Here is a 16184-nt window from a genome sequence, read left to right on the forward strand (position 1 = left end):
GAGTAATTTCAAAACGTCAACACAAACGGGCATAACTCAAGAGTAGAACTGGGCCTGTGTTCGCTTTGATTACCTTCAATTTCCAATCCTTGTCACTAGATGGCAGCATAACAACAGAATTCAGGCTTACTTTATTAGGCTGATGGATAAAGAAACAAAGGCCCTATCAAATGAAGACCATCCTTTTTCAGTGACAAGAAGATAGTTGTTTTATAGGTCTTTTATACAGATCAATAACCTTAAAGAGTTTAACCATTTTGATATCTAATAATAATGGACAATTAGACTAATCCAGAATGAGCCAAGAAATACAGCTTCAGCTGATACCATTATTCTCAACATCTCTAGTGTGACCATTCATAGCTCAAAAAACAAGTCAAGTGGAGAATATAAGGGTCAAGCAAACAAGTGCTAAATATTTAAAGCTACTAAAATTTAACTCTCCTTCATGATTACTCCCTTCCTTAGGCACAGCCCTTCTAATGGCAAAGTTGTTCCATTTTCAAAAGGTGCCTTTTGCTCACCATTTGAGTTGTGTGCTGTATTGCTGACCTAATGGGAGCAGGACCAAATTCAAACCTGATGTTAATGGGTTGAAACCCATGATACCAAGTACAGTAGCACCCACTTACTTTAGCTGTAGGGGGGCTTGTGTCCGCTCATCCCTGGTGATTCAATAGGTGCACCCACTTACATCAGATCTGAATTTGACCGCAGTCTAGGGCCTGGTCTATACTTTGGATTAATTCAGATGTCATACCCCAGCAACAAGTATGGCTGCAACAGCTGAAACCCCATGTAGAATCAGGGAATGCTGTGATTGGCACTTCTTGAATTTACCTCTGCTTGACACTAGGGTGAGCTGAGCAGATGCAGATTTTGGCTTTCCTTGCCTATACCTGGCATTTGCAACCTTGCTGACTTCCTACAAATGAGACCCAAAACAAAGCCTAGGTTTGGTGAAATTGTGCAAAGGCTTATGGTCAGCATGAATTGCCATGCAAAGTTCAAATGTGAGCATGGGTGCCCTTCCTCACTTCTAACAAAAGGGTGCATGATTACTCTGATATAAGTGCTACCTTCTGTATTAAGTTGGAGAAAAGAGCTGATTCTCAACTCTGTCTTCCATGTCTAGCCCAGGATCCCAGGAGGAATAAAGGAGCTGGCCAACAATGTACTGAAAGTACTAAGTCTAAGGAGCACTTACTTTGTGCCTATGTAGCTCAAGGTCATTTCTGGGAAGATGGGCAGTGTTGCATTTGTATGAGAAAGCTGGGCCTGGCTATGGCTGGGAAAGAGTCACACCTGCTACAGAAGTGGGTCACTTTGTAAGGGGAGACAATTATGAAGCAGCAGCCAGGTCAGATCCCTTCAGTAAGAGGGTGCTCAGCCTTGGTAACGTGACAATGAACCGGAGGCACAGAAAGGGCTGCCGTTATCTGGCCCAGACAGCAGGTCCTTAAGTGAGGGCCCCTGTGATAGGGTGTAAAGCCCACACTGGTTCCCAGAGGGTTAGCAGAAGTTTGAATGCTCAATTAACGGACCTGCTGGCACTAGAGAGGTCTCAAGTGGGTAAATTAGCAAGTCCACCTGGAAGTGAATCAAGTTTCCTTAAAAGGCTTGAGAGGGCTCAGCTGGAGACAACCCTGCTGTCTGAAAATGGGCTGATAGATGTCAGGAGAGAGAACTGGGAAAAGCAGTAAGAGGGGAGCTAGTTCTGATGGTGGGTCTCAAACTAGGGTTAAAGCTCTCAGGAGATGGTGCTGTTGCTCAGCTGAGGAGCAGAGTACTGCAGAAGGCTTGTGAAGAAAACCAGTTCAAGCCCAGCAAGGACAGAAGTGGTTTAAGTTTGAACTTTTAGTTGGGGATTTGGAGAATTCCAGGGGAACCTGCAAGCCAGGCCCTGCAGGAAGGGTAAAGCCTGGGAGCCTAGGGGGCAACGTAGGTATGTGGTGAGCCTAGGAAGGGGCTGGTATGGGGGCCGATGTACTGGCTGAGATAGGAAGAAACTCAAGGCGGAAGCAGGTGGCCTGAATAGAGAAACCTTGCCTGCTTATAAGAGTCTCTGGGCTGGAGCCCAGAGAAGCTGGAGGCCTGGGTTCCCTTACTGGCTGTCAGCAAAGGTTATGCAAAGACCCTGCAAACCAGGAGTGGAAGGCCTAGCGAGCTGGGACTTGGGTCTAAGAGTTGGCTTGAGGATGCAGGACTATTGTTTTCTGGATTTTTGATCCTCCTGGAAGAGGAGATGCTTTAAAGTGACCTGGCTGGATGGGTTGAGTCACCAGAAGAAGCATGTCACCACAGAGCCGGAACAGCTGTTGGCAGGGGGCACAGAGAGCACTCTATGCCACAAGGGGGTGTGCCAGTGGTGAGTCCTCTTCTATAGCTTCCTTATTCTTATCCTTTCCAGTCCTGTAAGTACTTTGAAATACTGGTTTTACAGAATGGTAGGAAGTGAATGACTAATGAGGGTGTTTGGCCAGCCTACCACGCAATGGTCTGGCACTCAGACCACACTAAGCTGAGATCTAGCTGGACCACATAAGCTAAGCAGGTACTTGGCTAGGATACAGGGAAAGCCCAAGTGCTGTGAGAAGTGAAATGGTGCTGGTAATTCAAAGGGAGAAGTGTCACCTACTGAACCAGTGCCCAGTCATGTTCTGAGATCACTGCTGTGACTGGTGGTTCTTTCAGATTGGACGTAACGCTTTCAGATCACTCATGGCCTCTCGAGAGAGCGGATGTTGCCCCAGTTGGATTCTGTTGCTGAGGTTGTCTACCTCCTTCCCTGTGGATATTTCAGTTGGACATAGACTCTTTCTCTTTCTTTTCCAAGTTGTTGAGTAGTGTTAGTGTGGGCTGTGTGTTACCCCAAAGGTGGCTACACTTGAAGTGCAGAACAAACAGATTTCTCTATATATATATCTTAAACAATCGGTTGTAAGACCTGTAACATGTGTTTAACATTTGTTAGTATTTATGAGATTTTTATGGTAGCTTGACAACCTACCAATAGTTCGTTCTGAGAACCCAACAACGATAGCATGTTCGTAACCATCCCTGTTCAGAGGAGGAGGAGGGGGACACCATCCTGAACTCTTCTACAGCTATAGTTTGAAGTGGAAGCCAAGGCACAAGGAAGAATGATTTGGGAACAAAGTAGTAATTGGGGAAACAAGGAAGGATAACTACAGCATCCTGCCCTTCCCCTTCAGGATTAGCCAGTGGAAAGGATGGCAGTTTCCCCAGAGGATCGAAAAGAGGCCAACATTTTCAAAAACTGGACTCTAATTAGCAGTAGGGCGCTCATGTCCCTCCATTCTAGCTGCAGCGCCACTCACTGAGTTTCCTCTACCTGATCCCCCATTTGTGGCTCTGCCTCCTAGGCAGAGACAGCCTGAGGCATAGCAGATGGCCACCCACAGCTCCTCCTAGAAGAACAGATGTGTCACCAGTGCCATTCTGAACTGTTTCCTACATCTGCCCACCCTGGTTCCTCCTGAAGGGGATCCTTGACCCTGTCTAGGCCTCCACAGTGTCTCTGGATCCCAAATTCTTTGCAATGGCTGTGCAGTGCCTCCATTTAAAGCACAACCGCACAGCACTCTGGGGCATATCAAAGACTGAAACGTGCTCAGCTACCCATGGCCGAGCAGGAATAGGGATCACCTTTTGGAGGAAGAAAAACTGCGAGGTACAGGACTGGGTGGGTTGGCCAGAGGAGGAAAGTGGTCAGAGGGAGCCAAATCCCTTCAAGTCTGGGATGGTAATGAATCTAGGGCCAGCATCCTCCCTGGGGAGGTGCCTGGAGAAGGAGGAAAGTCAGCAGAGTCGGGAATACATATAATTGTCTGGCCTGTGAGTTTCTGGAGGGTAGAACTCCTGTTTATACTGGTGTATGGGCCACTTGCAGTTCTTGTTGTTTTAAGACAGCAGCTGTCATGACAACGCCATTGCTCACACTTCAACCAATGTACCTTCTGGGTGAGGAAAGATTACCATGAATTGTCCCTGTAAGAAGCTCAGACACTGGTAAGGAGTGTGGTGGAGGTAGAATAGGGAGAAGTGTTTTTGAATGAACCCCTAACCAAACCCTTGATTCAAAACTTTGCTCAATGGACTTTGATTAAACAACAGCTGGTCAGAGATTGAGAAAAATCCATTCTAAAATAAAGACAATGGGAAAATGGACAAATTCACAGCAAGAATTCACTAAAATATTCCACTAACTCTAGCCTCACATGACCACAGTCTTATGGACCAGATCCCTTTGTAGGACAAAAACTTTAACCACTTTGAAAAGCAAATTTTCACACAGATCCAGGCAGAAGAAAAGGGTACTTGGGGCATGCAGTCCATCCCATACATCACTGCACAAGAGTGTCTCCATAGGCCCCATTCATTCACATGCTATGAGGATGGATGCTTCAAAAGTGCATGTACTAATAATCATCTTCTCTGTAAACTTACTTGGCAGTGAGTCATTGACAGGTTATCCATTTTCCAATCTACTTGGAAATGCTAAGATTTAGCCTATGTTTAGTTAACTGTAAGTACATAGGAGGAGTTAAGCCAGTGTTCTCAGTGTTACAGCAAGAAAGCCTGGACTAAAGTTATCACATTGCCCCCAGTTCACCTGGCCTCTAGGATTTCTATATTCAAATCTCTAATTTCTCTTCAAACAGGAAGACCTATTTTTATAAACCTTTTATGCCACCTAACATTGGATCCTCTCCACTTTCTCTCTATTGTTTAAAACGGAGCCCTTCAGATGTGATCTCGCACGTCCTGAGGGGAACAACTCTTTCCTTGAAGATACTGGTGATTGAGTTTAGATTCCTAGCTGAGAGGGTAGAAAAGAACTTTGACTACAGTAGGTAGGAGAAACAAGTTCAACCCCCTGCTTAGGTGTCCCACTTCAGGAGCACAGCTAAAATACAGTACTCTAGGGCAGGCATACATCTGTCTCTGAGCTTGCTAATGAAAAATGGCCTTGTGTTAGAACATCTATTAACAAATATGGTATTAAACATGACTTTGCACTCACTGCTGTACTAGTGTGTCAGTGTTGTGGTTAACTTTAGGGTGAACCAGCTGGCATGGTATTAAACACGACAGTCCTTGTGTAAACTGAATGTTCACCACGGGTGTTCGTTCACACGGGTTTTAACAGGAGAGAATTCTCCACTGTAGACGAGCCCATGGTGAAGTTGTTTCCCCATGCCACCTCAGGCACTTGCCGCTGTGCATGAGGGGGTGTAGGAAGAAAACTGACTGCTGTTTTTTATACTCCATCAAAAAATGTTTGGGGGAGGGGGAAGGTTAATGAATTGAATGAACCTTTCTTTAAACAGTAAAATTATAAACAATAAGGAGACCTGCTGTGTCTGATTCGATACATTAACCCTCGAGGCCTAAAATTTACATGTATGCTATGCAACTTAAAAAATAAATGGACACACAAATACACCTTATGACTTGAGCTATAGAGACTTCAATGGATTGCTTAGACTAGATTCACTAACTACACAGATTCCACTATCTTTCCTCTAAATGTTGGGGATGGAAAAGGAGTCTAATAGGACCAAGCTTTCCCATTAGGATTTACAGATTATACTAGCAGAGCCAGAGGAAGATAACAATCTCTGAGGGGACAAAGCATTTTAATCAGTTAAATCTCTCCCATTTTGGAATGGATATTCTCTGGAGGTTTCTGTCCGAGGCAGAAGTCAGTGATGAGGAAACGTACATTTCTGAAGCCTCCAAGTTGGCTGTTGTGTATTAGTACCTGGAATTGCAGAACAGCTGCTATTACACAGTACGTGAAATGTCAGGATAAAAAATAAGAAAGCATGCTAAGGTTTTAGGAGCACTCCAGCAATGTGTGTTAGTTAGTAAGCAACATCAGGCAAAGCAAAGTGTTAGCACTGCAACCTAATTAAGAGATCTCAAATAAACTTGGGAGTAAAGATACGAAGACTGCCCAGACACCTAGTAATTAAGCTCTTCATGGCTGTATGGGAGACCCGGATTCAACACTTTGTCCTGGTCTGTCAATTCCCTGCTTGGCACTGCTGCTAGGGAAGGCCTATATCACACAAGAAGCTCTTTGACCAATTTTAAGGTGCAGCAGTCAGGGCTGCCAAGGGCACCCCTGTCTTCCAAGTTCAGAAAGATGGTGATTGTAGTGGCATCATGAGGTTGTGTTATATTAAAAATGGAAATGAGGAATTTTCAGGGCTGTACAAAGAATTCCTCAGGGGAAAGATCAAATACAAACGGAGGGATTTTGTGTAGGAGGAGAATACAAGGGGTTAACTAAGCCTCTTTAGGACCAGTGACAGACTGGTCCAATTTCCAGCATAACTACATGACTCGCATGAGGACACTGCCAGTTAAATAGGAAGGATAGCCAGTATCCGACACCCTGGCTCATCACAAGTGATTTATTTATTTTTCAGCCCCAATTTCCAGCCAAGAATGCACCAGCATCACAAGCTGTGATCAGCCAACATCTAGGCCCCTCATAGCTGCATATTCCTTTACATTAAAAAGCAAATAATCTGAATCTCTTATGCAAATAACTTTCTGATTTGGCTAGACAGAAGCCAAAAGATGGTACTATAATGCCCTCTAGCTCACAGATTGTACTGAGAACTATTCAGACACCACTTTCCTGTACACACCTCTCCTCTGCTCAGACTGCATTTACTTCTTACATGGTTGTCCAGAAGTAGGTCACGGGCCTCTCATGCCTGGGAATGTTTAATGACACTCTGATCCAGGTAATACTCATTCTGTTCACTTGTCAAGCTATTTCCACATTTGTTCCTTAGAAGCCTGAGTTGGTGGAGTCCTCTGACCATCTCATTGCTTGGGGCACTAGTGTTCTAGTGGCAGCGTGCTACTGTAATGTACACTTTTAGTCCCAAATGTAAATAGGTAAAGGCAGCACTTTGGGTACACTCTAGGGCCCTCAAAGTGGCGGTCATGTGGTGGAGGAGAAAAGGCTCCACATCAGGTCCATCTTTGGAAATAGGAAGGTGGGGATGGGGGGAGAAATAAGCATTTGTTTTCTTCCATTCCACACGTCCACCAGTGTGTAGGGATCTCTCACCCTGTAGATCATCCTCTCAAGAACGGTGAAATAGGGATCTTAATAAAACATGTAAAATATTACATGCACTTTGCCAACCTGGTATAAGAAACATATGTTGAATTTTGGGTCTAGCAACCTTGACAACATACTCTTCTTTCTCTTAGCAATTGAAAGAATTTGGGTAGAATCTTCAGAAATACCAGCCCACAGCAATGATACCTTAGGGAAACCTTCCCAGTTTGGAAGGAACAAATTTTAGCAATGCCAGTAGTTTTGTTTGTGTGTTAGGAGCCAAGGGCACTAGAAACATGCATAGAAAAATAAAACCACATACAGGGGGGGGAAAAACAACGCGCTCAGGAAAAGGCACTAAAAGCAGAGTAGAGTTTCTCTGATACACACCTGCATGGGCCGCACCAGTCCGTTTGTTGGTTGAGGCCAAAGCGAGCTCTGCATTTCTTAGGAGAGGCGGGATCTGAACACAGAAGCATGCGTGGCGGAGAATGGGCAAGACAGATGCACAAAGAGGAGGAGGAGGAGCAGGAGGAAGAAGAAAAGATGCAACATCATTTCAGCCACTTAAGACAAAACTAACAGACTAAAATCCAATTCTTCAGCAACAGAACTATTCATATACCATTTTCCTGTAAAAAAGGGATAGTTAGGCAAGTATCAGAGAGATTACACCTGGGGGATAGGGGGAGAGATGTTTGGGAAATGGCCTCAGTTACAGATGTTGGAGATTTTGTTCCCTCTGACCTGTGGTGCTCCCCCAGCTCACCCACTTCTCCATAAAGCCAAGTCCAGGCAGTCAGAATTCAGTTACAGGAAAGCTAGGAATTTACCAAGAATTCATTGTTGTTTATGGAATGTCAAATTTCTTAGTTTTGAAATGCTGCCAAATCAGAGAGCTGCCCATTGCCTCCTGTATTGAAATCCTTACCTGTTCCCTGGTTAAGTGGCTGACCAAAGAACTCAGTCCTCATGTATGTTAAAACAGAAGAGGAAAATATTGCAGAAGCAGATTGAAAACAAATAGCACCAATGAGACCCATATGGGGCAATTCCATTCTGCTTCCCTAAAAATTCTCTTTAGTTCTAATGGACAAGCTACTCTTTTCTGCATGTATTGCCCTGAAGTCCTGTGTAATGTTGCTGTGTGACATAGAGGCTGATTACAGTAGTGCCCTATTTTCATTTAGATACATGTGATCTAGTGTAAATGAGACCTGAGCAGTACCTTTGTGTCAATGTCACTCATTCACTTTCATAATTGCCAACTTCTGTTATGTTCTGTTAATCAGCAGCTGCCTTCCAGCCCAAAGAGGGCTGCATTCCAGTGGTGGGTGAAATTTATTATTTTTACACCACGTATATTACATAAAATCTTACACTTGTTATCAATCTAGGCAACAATTGAGATGAAAAGTTAACTTATTATAAGAAATGTGCAGTTTAGCTTCATGAGAGACACAAAGCAGATGCCTTGACGTTTTCTCTTGATGTGATATAACAAAGGTCCATTAGTATTGTTAATTTAGAAATGCTTCCAAATCTAGGATGTGAATAACTTTGGATGGTGTGGGTGTGCGTGCACATCTATACACACAGTGAAATCTGCACTAAGGTCCACTTCCAATAAAGAGCGCTTTGTAGTAAGCAACCATGTTAAAATACACCATGGTTTTCAGTGCAATTTTTTTTTTTGACTTTTAGGCTACTTCTACTACAAAAAGATTTGTGATATGGTCCCTGGGGTGGTCTTTAAAGAAGTTTCATAGCTCTTAGATACACAATATTGGTGCATCTAACAGATAAAGGCATCACTTTTGACTACAGAACATTGGTGCCTCCTGCCACTCAGAACCTAGTGGAGCATTTCCCCTGCATATCTCTGTGGCAGAACAAATTGTAGAGGTGACTTCTATTGAAAATGATTTATTAGCCACAATCTAGTTTGACTGCGGTGTTGTAGCTGGTCAGTACCAAGATATTAGAGACCAGATGGGTGAGGTAATCTCTCTTATTGGACCAACTTCCATTGGTGATAGAGACAAGTTTTTGAGCTACACAGAGCTCTTCTTCAGGTCTGGAATCTCTCTTGCTTAGTTTTCATGAATGCCATCCACGTTTTTTTTTTTTTCTTTTTTTAAGAAAAAGACAGTTATAGAAATAACTTACTGTGGCTTTAAAATATACCATTTTGTAGCTTTAGAAAACTGACTGAATGAACTAAAACATGGATGGCAAAATACAACACCCAATGATAAGCTACTGAGTAACATGCTGAATTCAGTACCAATTAGTTTACCTGAATTGGAGTCTTGCTGCTTTTCTCTTGCACGTCTTTTCTTTTTTCCCTAGGATGTAAGAGGGAAATAATATTAATTCGCTTCTCAGAGGACTGGTGGAGGCTGCTCAGTATTATGAATACCACAATTGCAAGGGACTGTCATAGGGCATAAGTAAAATTCATGAAGTGTCACAACATCTGGAGTTGTTTTTGCCCGTGAGGACTGAACCAAGCACCTTTGGAACTAAAAGCATGAGCCTCTCCTGCTTAAACTAAAAAAAAAAAAAACCAAAAAAAAAACAGGTCCATTAGCTCAGAGGCAGTAGCATACTCAAACCTCCCAACATGACCTGCCCAGTCTGATATGTAATCTCCCTCTGTCATTTCATTCAGCACAGATGATGCAACGAGGGGCCTTGTACAGAACCAGACAGCTTTCTGTGTCATCTGACTGGCCTTTGCCCATCAGTAATCCACACATTAGGAATTAAAGGGGTGTGTGTGATGTGTGTGTGTTTTGTTTTTCCCCTTCCCCAAAGCTATGGTTGATAACTTCTGCAAAAGGTTGCTGGTAAAACCAACCTTTCCTTAGCGTTTGAGATGCATGTACAGTACTTCCCATCAGTCATGGTTAAGATACAGTTTAGCAAGTCGTGGGAGAAACCACTGCTTCATTTTCTGTCTGGTTTAGAGCTATCTGTCTTCAGTTTCCAGAGATTATCTAGTCTTTGACCTTCATTTTGAACAACCTTCTTGACAATTAGGGACAGCAAACTCTACTATGAAATAATACCATATTTTTAAATACATAGGAAGAGACAGTCATTAACAACAACTGTTATAATTTGTCTCCCCTTCAGTGAGAGAAGTGCCGAGGTAGCACAGAGTGGGCGTTCCTTTGCCAGCCATGTTCCCAAATGAAAGCACAGACCAAAACCAGTGATTTATTCCACAAATCCGACTGCGCAGGCTTACGGATCTTCCACAAGGTAGCTGCCAATGGGCCAGCTGAATCTTTGCAGGAATGAAACACTGCTTTTTATCCATATAAATCCCAACTCAACACAGATGGAGAGACAGAAAGATACAGCGTGAGCCCTCATGGAAGGGAACACACTGGTAACAATTTAGGACAAGTATTTCAGCATACACTGGCAGTTACAGGATGCAACACACAATTTTTCAGAATTTACCACACAGCAAATCAATCTCGCTCCACATGCAGTAATATATATGGTGTATAGACAGACGGTTTGGGGCATTTAGGGCCAGATTTTTGCCTTGATGATCTCTGAAAGTGCCAGGGGAGGGAAGGAAGCTATAAGGAGCCTCCTACTTTGGGCCCCTGTGCAGCAGAGAGTCACCATCATGGCCCAGCCTTGCAGCAGGGAGGGGCCTGAAAGAGCATAGAAGCTTTGTGCTCCTCTTGTGCAGCAGGAAACTTAGAGATGGAATTTCCTCTTCCTGAAGCTCCTCTTGGAGGAATGTGTCTAAAGGCATGAGTAAACAGATAGGAAGGGATATCCCAAACATAGGTAGTAAATTCTGTAGAGAGGCTGGGACTTCCTTAACTGTCATGAGGGAGTCACTAAAATGAGAGGGGATGAGCAGTTATGTCAGTTCTGAGGATGCTAGTTATTAATAAATAATTAGCTGTGACACTCTGAGTACCTTTCCCAGACCAGAGGAAGAGCTCTCTGTAAGCTCTAAAGTTTGCCTCTCTCACCTACGAGAAGTTGGTCCAATAAAAGACATTACCTCACCCACTTTGTCTCGATAAATCGTTGTCAAGTAGTTAAAGAAGGAAATGCCCCAGTGTGGCAAATCATAGACTCTAGGCACAGGAGAATACGACCCCCAGTTAGACCAACAAAACACTTGATCTTAACCGAAAAACAGAGAAGGGATGGTTGGATTTTTTTTCCATTCCAAGGCTCAATGCTAGGCACATGGAATGGAAATCGATGCAGGTGAGATGGCCAAACAGTTTGTTTATATGAACACCCGCTTTTCCATCTACACATTCTGGTCCCCTTGAGTGAAACCATAGCTGGTGTTTTTTTAAAATAACTAAAAAAAAAAGCATTTGCTCAACTATCTAGGGCCTGTTTTTCACATTCCACAAATCTACTATTTTCTGGAATATATTTTCCTGATTTTTTCAAAGTCCTGGAATCCAATATCATAAGCACTTTGATTATTCCACAACAGGCTGCAAAGATGGTGCCTAAGATTTATATATAATTTAAGAAAAGTGATTAAGAGTTTGGAGACGACTGAGGCCCTGTCCACACTCTAGCTTTTACTGTGCTCAAACATGTTTAGTGTTAGCAAGGTGCTAACACTGCGTCCCTGATAATTGTGGGTACAATCAAAGCATGTTATATAACTCTAGTCTATGATCACAACCACATTACAAATTCAGCTGCACTGAAGCAGCTGGTTAGAACATAGCTGTTACCCCTCCTCCTTTGGACTAAACTCCATCTGAGTGAAATAATGCTGGCATTTTAAATCCAGGGCACTCCATTCAGTGTTGCTTGTCAATGAGTGTCTGATGCCAGCTGCCACGGTGGCCCAGGCTTGACTTATACCCATAAGTTGCTGGATAGTTTTGAATGCTCACACTCCAGCTAATGTTCTTGAAGATCAGGAGTAAAGATACCAGCACTACTGGGCTGGTCCTAGACTGAACTTTTTCAATGCCTCAATGGAAAAAACACATCGTCTGTTTGTTGCAATTTCTTCTCATCTGTTTCTGTTCTGTTATGTTCCATAAGAGAACAATGTCCAATGACATACTGGGCATTGACTTTAAAGCAACATTTAGCCCACACTGTACTCTGAGGTGTAGTGAAAGGATTAAATAAATTCCATAGCCAGTGAGCGATTCCATGGCCATGGAAGTGTGAAAAGCTCAGGGCTCCTGGAATTCTGCAGCTAACACTGGAGTCGGTGGGTACAGAGTGGCAGACAGCTATACGTTCTCACTGCTGCAGAGTTGACTAACATTCGCTGCAGAATTCTCTTACCCTTGCCGCAGAAACTGGCCCTGAAGTGCCGCAGAATTCCAGGGGCCCTGAGTATAACTGAGTGTGTTCACGGGCTGAAGAGCCTGAAGACTGAAGAGCAAAGTATTAAAATAGTAAAAATGGTAAAGTTTTAAAATAGTAACTGATCTCTAAATAAATCCAATACATGCATAGAAGTTAAACAGTGTTGTCAATGCCCTGGACTTTACTGCAAGTCTCACAATGGTTGTTTTTGAAGTCTCAGCTCATAGAATTATGGTATGGGAGAATCTCAGCAGACAAAAATAGCCCTCATGGTTGCAGGGAGAAGCTTGAAATCATGAACCTTAAAAGCTCAAACAGCTGAAGGCAAATAAAAAGAACCCCAAATGTATTACTTTCAAAATACCAGGAGGGGTGGGTGGGTGGGGTGGAGGGGGTGGTTTTGTTTTTAAGGTATGACTCTTGAATGCTTGGGGTTGGCAAAGCTGGGTATAAATGAGATCCAAAGAGCAAAGTAATGCTATTGATTGACAATACGGTACTAGTCCCATCCTTAAGTCACTAACTAATAATCAGCAAATCCCTTCTTGTTGCTTCCCGGTGTGCCAAAACTGATTCTGCAAAATGGCAACTGGCTGGTTAAACAACCCTAAGAGGTATCTTCTTTCTCTCAGTATGTAGATTTTCAAGACTATGGTCAAGATAAATTCATATGTTGCCTGTGTTTGTGGTGTTCTTCAAACTACCTCTCTTATCTGGGTTGCCAACACCATACGGCAATATTTCAATTGAATCCTTGCCTCCCCCTTCCTCCGTGTTTTCATTGGAATTGTTTTACATACTGATAGTTCTACTCACATTAGCGTTGGGTCTAAACTACTGAGCAACACTCTAGCTCCTCCCAGTGATTTACACCAGCAGTAAGTCTGCCCCCCCCCCTTTTTTAAATGAATAGACCAAAATATGCCCATGCCCAACTGAGGCACAGTGTGATCTTATTACCACAACTCTGGTCATTCCTCACAGCTTCCCTTCCTATTGCTTGTCACCTCACTGCATCACATAGAAAATGAAACTAAAATCTTTTGCAGAAGGGACCATGCCTTTTTAAGTTTCTGTGCAGTGCTGGGCACATTTTAGAAACTTGTAAAAATAAAATATATTTTATCTTCATGATAGTAAAACAGTGCACTCTAAAGGAAGCCTATGTTAAGGCTGAACAGAAGAGCTTCCATGGGATGGATAGTATTCTGTGCTGCTGAAGTATCATGAAGAGAAATGCTCTTCTTGGTGTACAATATTTGGTAATAACAGCCATGACCACGTTAGCGTTGTTAAGGACTCTTAAAAATAGCCAGGTTTGTGTTTCAATTTTCTTCCACTGCTCTGGACCCACCTATCAATTCTTCTGTTTCTTCTGCCCATTAATAAGGAAACACATTTTTATCCTCTACTTGCTTCTCTGACACAGAATGCATAATAACGCCCTTTGTGACCCAATGAGTTCTATTAACAAGCGCACAAGAGCTGCTGGAGCAAATCCGTCCTGTATGAAAGGGCTGCTTGCCGTGCTGGCTTTGACCTGTGACTACTTGTATGACTTCTTGTGGTTTGAGTGAAGGTGGAAAGCTCCGAATCGCGGTGAGCTTTTCTTCAGTGTGGGAGTAACTGTATTTCCTGTCTCGTATCAAGGCACATGCCAAGGGCATTGACCTAGATTCCTCCTCCCAAAACTGGGAAGACAGAAAAGCATTTGTTGTAGATATAGTGAGAAAAATCACAAAGCAGCCGTTTCCCGGCTTTGGGCACTCCTGTCCCAAAACAACTTTGGATGAGCTGATCAGCAGACTGCTAGAGCCTGGATGGCCAGCAGAAGATATGGGAGTTACTGGAGAATTGAAGGTAGGGTGAGAGAACGTTTCCAGAGCACAGATGGGAGCTTCCCACTCCCCCCCCCCCCCCTTTTTGAGGAGAAAAGATTCAGTGGGAGAAATGCAGAATGAGGAGGTTTTGTTAAAGGAAGCACTCCATTTTTTGTGTGTGTGTGTGTAAGCAACCTGCTGTATTGGAGGCTGCTGGTGTTGCCCTGGGTCTCATAACACCGCTGACTGCTGCTTCGGATACTGGTTTAGCAGCCATCCCAGTGGAATACACGCCACTGAGAATCCTGAAGAGCTACATGCAAAATCAGGAGATCCTTGGCTGAGGTTGGTAGAGCGCCGCAGAGATAGATGCAGGCTTGTGGAATGAGGAATCACCTGGAGAACAGCCTTTCAGGGAAGCCACAGAGTAGCTATAAACACAGTGGTGGCGTGATCATTTATCTTATCAGCACTAGGAGAGAAGGGAGCAGCTAAAAGAAAATGCAAGACTCTCATTGACTGCAATGGGCTTTGGGTCAAGTCCCAAGCTAACTAGTTAGGCATTTCTATCTAGGATCAAAATAAAGACTAGAAAAGCAAAGCTGAATGTGCATGTTTGTGTAGCACTCTTATGCCTATAAAATCACACTTAATGGGGTTGCCTCTTAAATGATCAGTACAGCTAAGAGAAAATGGGGGAAATGATTTATTTTTATAGTGGCTCTTCTCAAATGTACCACAGATTAGAAAGTAAAGAGGTGATGGGACTGTTTCAGACAGAAAACTACACCAGGGCTTGGCTACTGGAAGCATGTACTCGCTTGTAAGTTAGTAGTCACAGACATTCCTGGAATGGTCAAGAGGAAAAAAAACAGTGCTAAAGAGACATCAGGATTCATGTCTGCTTTAAAATACTCTTTAGGGTCTAGTTCAAATGAGCCTTTGTGTTTCAAAATTCTCCCTTACTTGATTCCAATAGATTCATCTCCTGCCACCTAAGGATGACTTAACTCTGTTCCCATTGAAGTGGATGGTAAAACTCCCCTTGATTTCAATGGGAGCAGAGTTTAGGCCAACAAGGAGCATTTTTGAAAATCTCATCCTCTGTAAGTAGAACAACCTAATCAGATTTCTAGACAAAACAAAACAAGTAACATTTCACTAATGTCTAATGAATTGATTCAGAACTGCTACCAAGGCTGCTGGATCCTATTCTAGGAATCTAATCAAGAAGAGACCAAACATACAGAGAACTGGAGAGCAATTAGGCTATATCAGAGATACCCAGATGTGGCTTGTGTGACTATGGCTTTGTCTACACTGGTGGTTGCGGCATGTAGAGTGTGCATAGCTGCAGGCTGCGTCCATATTGCAGAGTGTAGCTACACCCATCGGGGAAAGTCTCCGGCAGGGGGCAGCGGCAGGATGCTACACTAACTGCTATGAAGGCATGGCTTGGGTGCGCAGAGAGCCATGTAGGATACATACGCCAGAACCTTAGGATGTCTTTACTCTACTCACCTAAGCAGTGCCTTACCAGCTACTCTGCTATTTATACCTATGCTAGGCTGCTTTGCAGTGTATGTACTCTACATGCCGCCCTAAGTGTAGACATAGCCTATGGGTACTTGAAATCCCAACATTCAGAGTGCTTCATGGCCTTCCCCACTGGTTACTTCAGATCATGCTTCACATTCCCAACAACTGGTGGGGAACGCTGTTCTGACACTGCAATGGGTTGAATCCAACAGTGACAGCTGAGATGTTTGCGGAGCACATTTCTTGGTGGCCTATTCAGCAACCTTATTCTGGACACTAGTTTGAAATGGTAATTTAAAATAAAAACACCTGCCTCTGGTATCCCTGCTCTGACAGGAGACTCATGGAAGAGTTAGGCTTAGTCCCCAGACAGTACA

At 43.4% G+C, this 16184-nt stretch overlaps 1 protein-coding gene across 22 annotated transcripts in view; it reads right to left on the bottom strand.

Annotated features, from left to right (window-relative positions):
- TCF7 (transcription factor 7) overlaps window positions 1-16184 on the bottom strand; it is a 126157-nt gene that overhangs the window by 4968 nt on the left and 105005 nt on the right. For 4 of the 22 annotated variants that reach the window (XM_043490820.1, XM_043490819.1, XM_043490824.1 and 1 more), the window contains 3 exons: window positions 12425-12514; window positions 9411-9459; window positions 3011-3107 (listed from right to left, as the gene is read on the bottom strand). In XM_043490820.1, the coding sequence (XP_043346755.1) occupies window positions 3011-3107; window positions 9411-9459; window positions 12425-12514 (236 nt within the window). Of the gene's footprint in view, window positions 1-3010; window positions 3108-5766; window positions 5789-7501; window positions 7575-9410; window positions 9460-12424; window positions 12515-16184 lie in introns of those variants that run through there. The other 18 variants (XM_038414501.2, XM_043490831.1, XM_043490822.1 and 15 more) reach the window with 7 other exon arrangements.

This window comes from Dermochelys coriacea, chromosome 8 (genome assembly GCF_009764565.3).
Source record: "Dermochelys coriacea isolate rDerCor1 chromosome 8, rDerCor1.pri.v4, whole genome shotgun sequence".
Taxonomy (NCBI): domain Eukaryota; kingdom Metazoa; phylum Chordata; order Testudines; family Dermochelyidae; genus Dermochelys; species Dermochelys coriacea.